Below are 13255 nucleotides of genomic sequence, written 5' to 3'. Positions count from 1 at the left end.
ACTCGAGATTTTATAATAAAATCTTTAAAGATTTTGTTACTTGCTGAACTACAGTTTAGTCAATGCCCACTGACTATGATCATTCACCGTAGCTAACAGTGAAATAGGTGTGTGTAGAGGGTGTGGAGGCACAACAATGGACGTGCAGGGATTCAGGAAGAGTTGCAATCGAACTTTGTGCCTAGTAAACAAACACCACAAATATTTTAATAACCAACTGATTAAAATACAACTATAAACCCGATGTTCCTAAAATTTAATATAACTATAAAAATAAAGTGCTTGAAATGTAATAAGTTTGTAAAATGATCAGCTTTTGGGAAAATCACATTTTCAACCAAGTTTGGTGGTGTCAAGGGGAGAAATATCTGCCCATCTAACAGCAGTCTCAGCACTTTGTGGAGCCTTACTGCATCTATCCAACTAAGGAAAATAACAAGTACTTGCATTTATTTAGTAACTTTAAAAAATGTCTACATGGCTAGATAGAATGTCGCCAGGAACAGAGTTAGAGAGGTTAAAAGAAAACATGGTCTGAGATTAGTTTTGAAAAGCATTTTAATGAGGAAAGATAGCAGGAGAAGTTTGGAGATAATCTGAGAGATTTGGACCCAAACAGCTGAAAGTTATGCCACCAGGAGATGAGAGTGGAGAAATTCTACCTACATAAATTTTAGCTTGTTCAAACTTCTGCTGCCTGCATCTTACACCAAGTCACCAATAATACCCATCAGCAATAATTTGACCTTAAAATTCTCATGCCTTTGGATATCCCACTAGGACCTTGCTCTCCCTAATGGAGTAATGTCCAGCTCTACAACCCTCCAAAGAATCCAGACATCACTGTGCTCCTCCATTTTGTGCTCAGTGACCCAAGACTGCAAACCCAGCACTGATTTGTAGTCACTGAGCTGGAGTGATCCTGACCCTCCTGTAAGCATTAGAAGCATGGACTACCCACGCTGTGCACCCCAAAACACAGAAGTACTCTCAATTCAGGATAAAATGTCGGCACAACATCGTGGGCCGAAGGGCCTGTACTGTGCTGCGCTATGTTCTAATTATGCTTCTGCAAAATCCTTCAAATCCAGTGGTAGGGCAGGTGAACTAATGTCAGTGTTGTCTCCCAACACAACATTGCTAACATCAAGACTACTACGATTATGCTCAACTAGCTTGGGCAGGCAGGACAGGATACTAGACTCCTGAAGAAAGCACTCCACACTGAGCTCCCTCTGTGTAAGTAATCTCCAGGAGGGCAGAAAAAAGGCTTCAAGGATCTACTGAAAACCTCCTTGAAACAAAATGTAGCATTCTTACCAACTAGGAAATCCCAGCTCACACGCAGAGAGATATTCAGGAAAGCTCCAAAGCACCTCGAGGTTCCCTTTAGGGAGCACTGGGGTCAGGTGCAAACCGCAAAAGCAGGGTGCAGTTGCACAACCACCGACCCACCTGTCCTCTCGGGCTCCATCTGAGGCAGAGTCCGCGTATCCTGCACAGGACTCGTTCGTTACCTCAGAATCTTAGTGAAAGCAAGTCAGCCTCGAACTTAAGGGACCGCTACTAAGAAAAGTGCAACGTTAAAGCCAGGATTGGTGTTGTGGGTCGATGGTGGTCCTGTAGATTCTTGCAATGTGCTGTATGTTCTTTTAAAAGAAAGTCAGGTAAAAGTTTTGTTGGAGATTTGTTAAAGAAAATATTTAAACATTATCAGTGTGCTCACGTCTAAAAATCGGGTTTGATTTGTATCTGGGTCTTCAGAGCACGACTTTCACCCAAAAGCCTTTAGCGGTTTAAAAATTCTCCATTTCCTCTCTCTTCTCCTTAACCTCAGCTGTGCAGCACTTTCCCAAGCTCTAGGTTCGGTTCAGCGCTGACTAATGCAGCAAATATTTACAGTAGGACTGGGGTTTCGGCTTTCGCACAATGCGAGCTGCTGCCTTTTTCAAGCCACCTTCCCCCGGAGCCTGGACCCCCGAGCCCCCCGGACTGGAGCTCCCCGCTTGTAGTGCAGATGCCCTTTGTGAAATGCAATGGGATGGGTCAGGCTGCTCTTGTGCATTGAGCCACACCTCCCAACCATTCATTTGCAAACTCTCTGCTGCATTCCGTTCCCTTGTCAGTGGGTTTTGCTTTTGCGGGAGGGGGCCTTGCGTTTCCAGCAGGGGATTCCAAGAGCCTCCCGATGGAGGGCGGAGGGGAAGTGGATTCTTTAACCTAGCTCCGTCTCCGGGTCTCTTCGCCCCGCGCTGCATGATCGGCTCCGGGACCGCTCGCCTGTTTCTGTGAACACCGAAACTGTTGCTGTGGAAAGAGATGGCTTCTCAAAAATGTAAGGGGCGCTCTCAGGGCAGAATCCCCCCCCCCTCCCTCCCCTTTCTGCGGTGAAATGCATTTTCTTTCCTTCTGTAGTTTTACGGGGTGTCGCAGAGTTACCTGTAAACTGACCAACTTTATTTGCGAGCCTGTAACTCTCAGCCCGTGCTCCCTGTGTCCCAGACTGCGGGAAGCTGGCGCTGGTTTGGGAAATCAAACCTCTGTGTGTTCGCTCTGGCAAAGCAGCTAATGGCCAAGACTGAAATTATCCAGCAGTCTGCGGCAAGGGAAAGATCTCCCCCATTCTTTTGTTTGATGCAAGCTTTAGACGCGGTGCCCAGACGTTGAAGACGGCGCTGGGCAGCACCGTGAACTTCAACAGGTTGAGGCTGTTTTCGCGGGACTGAGGGTGCGATGTGGGTGGGGGTAGGTTAGTGGGCTAGAAACAGTCCCTGCTAGCTGTGATTTTAAAAAAAATGATTTCAAAAAATCTCCACTTCAGGCGGTCACAAGGGCGAGCAATGACTGACAAACTGGAGACTTCCGTCAATAAAATCTTTCAATCGGAGGTATTGGGGGTTAGGTTGGTCACCCTTTAGAATTATCCCGGATCAAAGATTAATTTCCAGGACCCAGCTGTGAAAAACCCAAGAGAAAAGCCACAGAGACATGGAACGTTGTTGTGCAGAGAGTATTTATGGTCTGGGACTTGCTGCCTCCAAATGAGGTGGGGGCAGAGTTAATCAGCACTTTCAAAGCAGTTGAAGGAAAGTAATGTTTAAAGCTGGTGAGGAAATGGGTCTGATTGTGCTGTTCTATAAAGGACCAGCACACACACAGTGGGCCCAACGGCTTCCTTTTGTGCTGCGAGGATTCCATGAGATGTTTCATTCGGAGTAGTCGGTTACAGTGTGCGCAGCCAGTGGAACGTACCCAGCGACCCGGTTCAATCCTGACCGGTGCTGTTTGTGTGGCGTTTTTTTTTCTCCGTGATTGCGCGGTTTTCCTCCTGGTGGTCCGGTTTTCTTCCGTATGTCAAAGACGTGGGTTAGTAAGTTAATTGGCCGCTGTGAATTGCTCCAAGAGTAGGTGGTGCTAGAATCGTGTGTGTGTGTGTTGAGGGGTGGGGAGAATAGGTTACATGGACAGGGATTGCTCTATGAAGTGGGATAGACTAAATGGACTGAATGGTCTCCTGTGTTGTAAAGAAATATGAAAATATGTGGAGTTTGTTATCAGGATATTGGAGCTAGGAAAATAACTGACTCAGAGAATCATCCAGGTAGCAAACTCTGCTTCTGACTGCAACTCAGTTGATGTTGAGGACAAGCAGGGGAGCGATAGTCGGAGGATGGGAACTGCAGTCATGCGATGGTGTCCTCAGTCACAGTTTCTAACCTAACTGTGGGTTGTTGCTGCTTTCCTGATCAGTAGCCAAGCAGAACTCAGTGGCATTGGCTAATGATAGAGCTGAGATCCTGGATTTTATCCTGATGCTATTCATTCTGCCCAAGCCTCTTGGATAAAGGAGGAACTCTCTCCTCTCTTTTCACTCAAAAAGCCTTCATGTCCTCCTCGAAATATGGTGAGTTGGACACAATTGTGTTAAGTAGAAAAGTCGGGAGGTTTTGCTCAACTTGTAAAACGTTAGTTCAGTCCCTTCTGAACAATTGTTTTTGAATTCACAGTATTTTGGGGAGAAGGTGAAGTCTTTTGAGTGGACTTGAGAGACCCTTACTTGAGAAATCTGGGTAGAATGTACAGTATAGGGATAATCTCTAAATACAAGACAATTAAATGATGTCCCAGTGCATTTTTTGTAAATGTAAACTCTCTCCTGTATTTTTTTACATATACTCTAAATCTATTTGCACTTGGGAAAAGTTTTAAAAGGCACTTTTAAACAATGCATGATTAGGATTTGAAAATGACTGGCTTATAGGGTAGTGGCCACATAATCAACAGTAGCTTTCAAAAAGGATTTTGATAAATAACTGGAAGGAGGAAAAAATTATAGAAAGGCAGCAGAGAGTGACGAGGTGGATTGACCCTCAAAGGAGCTGGCGTAGTCATTCTTCTGAGCTGTACAACTCTAAGTGGGAGGAAGGAAGTCAGTGCCAGCGCTGCAGGATCCCTGGTATAAAGTACTTGCAATATAGGACCTGTGATTTAAGGCCACTATCCATTTCTTGTCAACAGGTGAAGATGCAATGACTGGGGATACAGATAAGTATCTTGGACCACAAGATTTAAAAGAATTGGGCGATGATTCACTGCCAATGGAAGGAAATATGAGTTATATGGGTTTTAGTCTTGGAGCTCGATCTGCAAGGTAACGTAGTTTACATTGTTTTATTTTATTGACGGAACTAAATTTGAGAACTGTCTTTTAAAAAGAGGAGGATACTGTCCGAACTTGTGACCCTTCAGTTTGCTGAGCACTCGTAACTTGTTAAAGTGTAAATAATTTTGACTTTTGTGTGGAAACCACATTAATTTATGATGATAAATACATGTGCATAATTATCTCTGGATTACATTGGAAAAATAAGGCTGGGAGAGAAAATTCTATAATTCCTACTTAAGAGATTTGGGCAGAAGGCACAACATCGTGACAAGCTTTTTCTTAAACAATGTTCCAACTAAACAATGTTCCAGTGTTTTTTTTTAACTTAACACCCTCACCAGTGCTTGTCTTCAAATCTTGGAAAAGATTTTATAACTCATTTAAACTATTAATTTTAATGGTGTAGCATTAAGTATGTTATTTGAGAATTGCCACCTTTCAAAAACCAGACCACCCATCAGCCATGCTTTTCTGGAATTTCTGCTCTGTCATAAAGCCTGTGATCTCGCCTCATCCTGACAGTGCTGATAAAGATTATTTGCATATGCTCTATGAATCATTGCTTATTTACATATATTTTGATTATGTGCATAATTCACATGTTCCAAACAACCAAAAGGATCGTTTGCATATTTTTGCTCAATGTTTGTCCTCTCAAAAAAAGTATTAACAAAGTGTAGCCATGCATTTTTGTAAGCTCACTAGATAAAAGTACACAGCGTCTGTTAGCTTTGTGTACAGTACCTATAGTGCACACAGATAGCATGACAAACTGTTCGTAAAGCCCTTACCAGGGTTAGACTGAGTAATCCCATCCTTTGCCCCAAAAGGAAATGTTTAAAGAATGAAAATGTTTACTGAAAGAAACAGAGCCGCTCAATGTATTTTTTGGTGATTACCATTTTGTGTCCCGGCAACGGATGTGTGAGCTCAGAGGTTCAGTTCAGCCCCTGTTTTATCATGGTTGTTCTGTATGTTAACTGTATACCACCTTGAAGATGTAACCCTAATACTCTTGCCTCAAAGAAAATCTATAGATCTGTTTTACAATTGACCTAGCCTCAGAAACTTTTGCGTGGAAATTTCTGTATATGAGAGAAAGTGCTTACTGCCATCACCTCTGCCAGCAAGCTCTAATCATAAGGTTATGTCCTCAGTTCTCTTTATAACAGGTAATAAAACCACTCCCCAACTTTTGTGTTAATAAAACCAAAGCTAATTTAAGTTGGGTTCACATGCACAGATTTGTGGAACTGAATTGAAACTCTGGAAATTTTCTCTGATTCTATTTTCCATTCTCCATTCGTGGTCTGAGTTTTGAAATGTCAAACTGATCTTACCAGAGTATAAACAAGAGGACATAGTCTGAAGCGTCTTTTTGGCAGTGGGCTTTGTATTAACATTTTAGAGCAAAATATCCATTCTAGATCCTGGTCAACAGTAACAACTAATTTCTCGATAACCACTGGTTTATGTTTTGCCCTGTTCTGTTCCCAACTATCCAGAAAACAACTTACCTCCTCTAACTTTTCATGAAATTGTCTGCTTTGATCATCCTACCTAAACCTCGCATGTAGACCAAAGAAATCTAAGAATGAACTATTAAGATGTCTTTTGCCATAAGTCATTCCTTTTGATTAACTTTCACATAAATATTTGCCTGCCTGATGATTTGACACAAGTCACTCCCTCTCTCTGAGGGAGCCTAGTTATTCTGTGATCTTCCTTCACAACCATAAATTGCATGCATTTACATGTTTTGGTTCAGAAATTAATAATTCGGTGGTTGCCAAGGAGACCTTTTGCTTAGTGATGCCTGATCAATTTACGTTTTTTTTCTGCTGCTTTGAGTTTCTGAAGCTTGTTTAGTTTTCCAAATATTTCTGCATTTCTTTTGCTGCATGTGTAAATGCTCCTGAGACAAACCTTCGTGTGAAGTGGATTTTATTTGCACCCCAGAACAATAGCAGACGTCTAATATTTAATCTTCTTAAACCATCACCCCACTCCTTGACTTTTTGCTTTAAATGGTCTGTTGTGTAAAAGGTGCTGATTCTGACATGAGTTAAGGGTAAATCACCACAAGTGAAACTATTACATTGAATCGGCTAAAGAGTCTCATTTCATACCCCCTCAAACACAAAAGCCAGGTTGGAAGGTCATAGGTTATGAGCCTTATTTGAACACTTGAATTTTATTTTTAAACTCTGTACTTCAAAAATTACTAAACCTTATCAAAGAAATTGTGTTTAAGGTGTTCTAATTGGTTTAAAAGCAAACTTTACCAACTAATGTCCTCAACATCTAATGAGAGACCTTAGACAGTTCCTTGAGATGTTTGGGTGTATTTTGCTATGCTCTACCACCCTCCCATCCCACTACACTTCCTTAAAAAACATTGCAATAAATAGAGCTATAACTTCAATTATATCCCCAGATCCACTTAAAAATTCTGCCTTGTAATCAAATCTGTGAGTCATAAACTAAATTCTTAATAAATTTTTTATAATTATTTGTGAAAATATTGTTGCTCGAGTCCAGTAGGCCTGTGTGGTTTTCCACAACAATGGGACTTTGTTAATCAAATGCTACGTGGTCAGCAGGGTTAATCATGGTATTCAGTCCCTGACATTCCAACATGTATAAAGTTTGAATTGAGCATGTCTGATGAGCTCTGTCGTCACCTAACTAGTGAGTTGTGACTGCCAGGATATGTTATGGTCTTAATTCTGTTCTGTCTTCTCTTCACTATACTATGCTTAATTATATTGTAGCGAGCCTACTTAAGCAGTGAAGGAGGAAAAAAAGTTAACCCCAGGAAAAACTTAACTTCTGGGACTGTGTTCATTTCTGTCTAATTAAACTGGCTGGGAACTGGCCTGTAGTTGCAATGTAACCAAGATGACCCCAGCAGAAGGTACTGGCATAACATATTAGAACCAGAAAACAACTTGATAATTTATCCACTGCAAACTGATACCAAGGTTCCTCCATCTGACCACCTTGCAATTGTGCTGGCAGCAGTGAATTAGAACAACTTGTTCTTTAAACATTGACTTCTCATTTGTCTATAGAAGTGCATTTTTACGCCAAAGGTAATGCATTTTGATTTTAAGCATAAATGCATTAGCAGGTGTTAATTGTGTCTAGTGGATAATTGGACTTGATTTAGAGATGGTATTGTAAATGTGGACTATAATTTTTAAACTGGCATCTCGCAAATGAGTGCATAAATTGATGGTGTGTAAACCTTTAATAAAGCATTTCCTGTTGTTAATTATTTAGAAATATGTGAAAAAAATGTATTTTGTGGGCTATGTAGATTAAAAAGGAAACCATAGACTTTGGACCACAGCACTATAATTATTACTTGTTTCTGCTTCTTCTGATTCTTTAATCACTTCTATTTTCTCCTGTTTCCTTTCTTTTCTCCACAATTTGTTTAAAAAGTCCTAAAATCAGGTAAGATGACACAAAGCTTTTACTTTTTAGCAACGATGCCAGTTTCTATTCCAGTTGGTAGTGATGTGATGTGTGTTTAGGTTTCCGAGCTGCTTCAGCTGTCAGCGAGTTCCGCCTGCCACCTCTGTGCACCTGCCCAGGTAGTCCTTAGGGTTCACCGTCTAAGATGTGCATTGGCATGGCCTATGATTGCTTTTGAAACTGCATTGTTTCTCGCCACATTGAAAGAATTTGCCCAGTATGTGTGTAAATATCTGGTGTACCCACAGGAGGTAATAACCTTCATTGCTTACATTTTCTAATGGGCCACATTATCCTGCCAGTCAGTATGAGCAGTTTTTAGCTTGGTCTGATCATTGGGTCTGTGGTAGTTTTATAGTTTGGAGCAGTTACAAAACGCATGTGATTTTCTTTTCTCAAAGACATCTTACCCACTAAATTATGGCACTACTTAATCATTTGGATGAAGCTGGATGCTTCTGATTTGATTCCTTTGGAATTTTTGATATTTTGTTCAAGAAAAAGAATTCAATGATAGATATCTGTTGGATGATGATCACAATTCACGCACAGTTTGTTTCCATCCTTCACAGTATGCATTTGCGAGCAACTTTTTCATTTTAATTAGCAGGCTTGGAGTGTTCTAGCCCTCAACTTTCAGAGAATGAGTTCTCCCAACTGCACACTACATGGGTCACCTGCTTAAATGCAAAACTCCACTTCCCAAAAAATCTTTTTTTAACAGTATAATCAATGTGAAGCAGTATATCCCTTACTTCAACAACTAAACAGTAAAGCAGATATCTTTGTGGTATATTTTTCTGACACAAAGGAAAATGTTTTAACATGCTGGACAGTGAACACCTTTTTCATTTCAAGCCACAGACTTGCCATTTTCTAATTTTCAGTAATTTTTCTTTCCACAAATTCATTAATGCATTTATCTTGATGTATGTGAAATTGATTTATTCTCTTCATTTACTTATTTAACAGATCCATTAAAATACTTTCTTTGACTTTCATTTTTGATCCTGAATTAATTTTTAACTTGGTTTCTGGCATGTAAAACTCTCTGGATCCAAACTAACTTGATTCATCCCTTGCAGAATCTTAAAATCTGAAATTAGATATTGCATGGTCTTCATTCCTCCCCGAAAGGTTATGCTGACTCATTGAGGTCAGGAATGGTGGCATGATATTCCTGATTGCAGAGTTTTCAGACAAGGTAGAGAGGAAGATGAAAAAATAGCAGGTGAGGAAGGGGGAGTGGCATGGGTCAGGAGGTGTTGGGTGGTTGGTAACATTGGTTTAAGAAATAATCATAACTGTGACAAGGGATAATGCTGTAAGAAGCATTGTGGAATAGGACTCGAAGGGCTGATAAAGTAACAAAGAAGGGGAAATAACATTGTTGGGAGTGTATTATTCCTCTCCAAGCAGTTTGAGGGAATAGAAGACCAAGTATTTGGCTTGTGCAAGAGAAATTAAGAAGTAATGGTGGAGTACTTCATTTATCTTAATGATAATTGGGTTAAACTCGGAGAGGGCATACAATTACATGGAGGGGAACTTTTTTAGTTAGTATTTAGCAAACCTATGCAGGTGAGGTGGGGTAGAGCGGGGGAATAATTCTACCTTTAGTTTTAGGTAACGTAGCTGGGCAAGTGGAAGGAATTTTGGTGAGAGCACTTTGAGGTAGTGATCATAAATATCCTAAATGTAATTAAATTGTAGGATATGACGAGGTTAAAATCATAGTAAAGATCCAAGATCTCCCAGTTTCATTTGGCTAAGAAGTGATTTCGCAGAAATGGACTGTAAACAGCAATTTAACTTTAAATCTGCCTTGGAGCAATGGGAAATACTTGAGGAGAAGATTGAAGGGATTCAAGGTAAACAGGTTTCTGCAAAGAAAAAGGTGTACAGTTGCTAAATCTAAAGGCCCGTGAATGACAAGATGCATGTGGGTAAGATAAGTCGTAAAAGAGAAGCTTCTGTTGGTAAACTAGACTTGATTTTGCAGAAAGCCTTGAAGAGTATAGAAATTAGATAGGTAAAATTCAAAAGGAAATTAGGAAAGCATGGAAAGGGCATGAAAAACACTGGCAAGTAAAATGAAAGAAAATCCAAAGATGTTTTATGTATATAAATAGCACAAGGGTAACAAAGGAAAGAGAAGGGCCTCTTGGGGGCCAAAAAAGTAATATGTGTGTGGAGACACATGCTGTGGGTGAAATTCTCAATGAAAATCTTGTATCTTTCTTTACAAAATAGGAGGTAATACCAGTGTTGTGGTTATAGAGAAGAGTGAAATTTTGGATGGAATAAACATAGTAAGAGAGGTTGTATTAGTTGTTTATACTATCTTCCAGTGAGGATAAATTGCCAGTCCTGGATGAAAAGTATCCTGTGAAGATCAAGAAGCGAGGGAGGAAATTGCAGAGGCTCAGAACATAATTTTTCAATCTTCCCTGGCTATGGGAACGCTGCCATAAGATTGAAGGACTGTTAATGTTGTACAGTTGTTTAAACAGGGAGGATGGGATAAACTTGAGTAATTGAAGGCCAGTTAGTTTAAATGTGTTGGTGAGCAATTTACTGAAATCAATTGGCAGAGATTAATCAATAGCAGTCAACATGAATTTGTCTGTTGTGGTCATTTGGGCAAGCAAATGGAATTCAATCCAGAGAACAGAATCTTTGTCCTGGTCAATAATTACATTTATATTAGTTATGATCTCTACCACAAAAGAGCTCCCACAGATATTCCTTTCACCTTGCCAGATTTATTATCTAAAACTAGAGCTGTTCCCTCACTTCTGATTAGGCATATGGCCTAAAAAAGTTATCTGAATGTAATTTTCAAATTTTGTGCCCTCTTTTACACTGATTTTATACAAAATGACATTAGGATAACTGATGTACCCCACTATTACTACCTCAGTGCTTTTGCACATCAGAAATTTGGTCGTCCATTTCCCTTCAACTGTTTGGAGATTAATAGAACATGTGCATTTGAAGAGGTGCATCAAGGCAAGAAGCTGCATTCTAAAAGATGTAAAGGAACAGGGGGTGTGGTGGTGGGGGTAGGGTTCCTTGGAGAGTATGCTTGTAGATCCTTAAAGGTAGCAGAATAAGATGGTTAAAAAGCATACTGGATGCTATCTTATCTTTGAATAAGGCACTGAATTTAAAATCAGTGAAGTTCTGCTTGGATTGTATACGACATTGGTTAGACAACAACGTAAGTATTGTGCACAGGTCTGCTCAGGTTAGAGGAAATGTGATTATGTTGGAAAGGAAATTTATGAGGATATTGCCAGTTTGGAACATCTCAGCTGCAAGGAAGGTTTGGCTAGTCTGGGATTACTCTCTTCGGAATGGAGACGGTGGAGAAGAGACTTAATAGGGGTGCATGTAAAAAAAAAAGAAATGACAGCCCTAAATGATAGAAAAATGAAGGACCTATATTCCTTCTCAGAGGATCTAAAACCATGGAGAATAGCTTTAATGTATTTGTTAGAACAACTGGAGGGAAGATGAAGAACCTTTTATCATTCAGAGGACCATAATTATATGGAATAATCTGCACAAAAGGGTGGTAGAGGAAAAAATATCTCATCACATTTTTGAAAAGTACATGAAAGTGTACATGAGGAGTCATGTCTTGGGTGATAAAGGACATAATGCTGGAAGATTGGATTTGGCTGGCAGTCGGAACAAACACAATGGGCAAACAGCTGCCACCTGTGTCATAAATGTTTCTCGCTCTGTGACTCTTGATCTTTCTCCATATTCTATGTTCGTGGTACCTGAAATCATATTGTTTGTCTCTGTACCCTCTGAAGAACAATGGTAGTATTCCTGTTGTTGTACGACTGTAATCTCATATTGCTGAAGGATCGAGGCTTGTGCAGTAACTGCATTATAACTTTTTTTCTAATAATGCAAAGCTAACCCTTGTGTTTGTTGTGGCCAAGTAATGGGCTGAACTTTTCAATTTGCCCACACTAGCCCTGCAATCTGTTCCCTATTAACAGCATGCCGTTGTTTCATATATTAAAAATCTTTTGGATGTTGTTTATTTTGCTGTTACTCACATTGAACTGCGTCTGCAACCACTGGCTCGATTTGTTTGGGATCATTCTGAATTGGGTTAGGGTCTTGTTATTTCCACTGTCTACTATTTTCATACAGTAACACAACCTTCCTCAATGCTTCCTTTTCTGAGGCAATAATATAAAACTTTTTCTTGCCTTTCAACTACCTTGGTTTTATTAGTCATTTTCAATCCTGCCTCAAACCAGAATTGAATGATGTACCAGGTTTGAAATGCTTTGCATCTTTTTTTTGTCTTGCACTTCCTGCAGAGGAGCTAGCCCCTTATTTGTTGACTTCTAGACTGTTTATCTATCACAAACCTAGCTGTGTTCACTTGTTCTGCTGTTTTTTGAACTTGAAGATGTCCAAAATTTTTCAACCAGTGTCCTACCTCTCACCAAATCCCTTTCAGCCATCACTGTGGTGCTTGCCAGTTTCTTGTAAAGCATGAATTTTAAAATTCCCATCCTTGTTTTCCATCGGTACAAATTGTCTCACCCATCTTGTGATATTTCATCCATTGTATTAATCACCAAGTCATCTGCATTCTTTTTGTTTTGCCTCAAGATTGCATTATTAGAAAAAAGTTATAATGCAGTTACTGTACACGCCTAGATTCTTCAGCAATATGAGATTATAGTCTTACAACAATAGGAATAGTACCATTGCTCTTCAGAGGGTAAATTTAATTGCTGCTGTGAAGTATTGTTTTTGTTGCAGCATATAAATCAATTTATGAAATAACCAAAAGCAGAATGTAGGATAGGCAATTTGTTAGGCAAAGATCATAATTCCATTACTTTCAAGATAATTATGGAGAAGGATAGGACTGGTCCTAGGGTTAAGATTCTAAACTGGAGGAAGGCATCAGAAGGGATCGGGCAGGCGTGGATTGGGATAGGTTGTTTTCTGGCAAAGAGATGCTTGGTAAGTGGGAGGCCTTCAAACGTGAAATACTGAGAGTACAGAATCTGTATGTTCCTGTTAGAATAGAAGACAGGGCAAATGGGTTTCGGGAACCTTGGT

The 13255-nt window shown here is 40.0% G+C and overlaps 1 protein-coding gene across 1 annotated transcript in view; it reads left to right on the top strand.

Annotated features, from left to right (window-relative positions):
• Positions 1–13255, top strand: part of ank3b (ankyrin 3b) — a 422959-nt gene that overhangs the window by 318389 nt on the left and 91315 nt on the right. Inside the window, exon 24 of the mRNA XM_052027524.1 lies at positions 4519–4651. Within this exon, the coding sequence (XP_051883484.1) occupies positions 4519–4651 (133 nt within the window). The remainder of the gene's footprint in view (positions 1–4518; positions 4652–13255) is intronic.

Source organism: Pristis pectinata, chromosome 12, assembly GCF_009764475.1.
Source record: "Pristis pectinata isolate sPriPec2 chromosome 12, sPriPec2.1.pri, whole genome shotgun sequence".
Classification (NCBI taxonomy): domain Eukaryota; kingdom Metazoa; phylum Chordata; class Chondrichthyes; order Rhinopristiformes; family Pristidae; genus Pristis; species Pristis pectinata.
The sequence above is the reverse complement of the archived record's forward strand: the minus strand, read 5'-3'. Positions and strand labels throughout refer to the sequence as shown.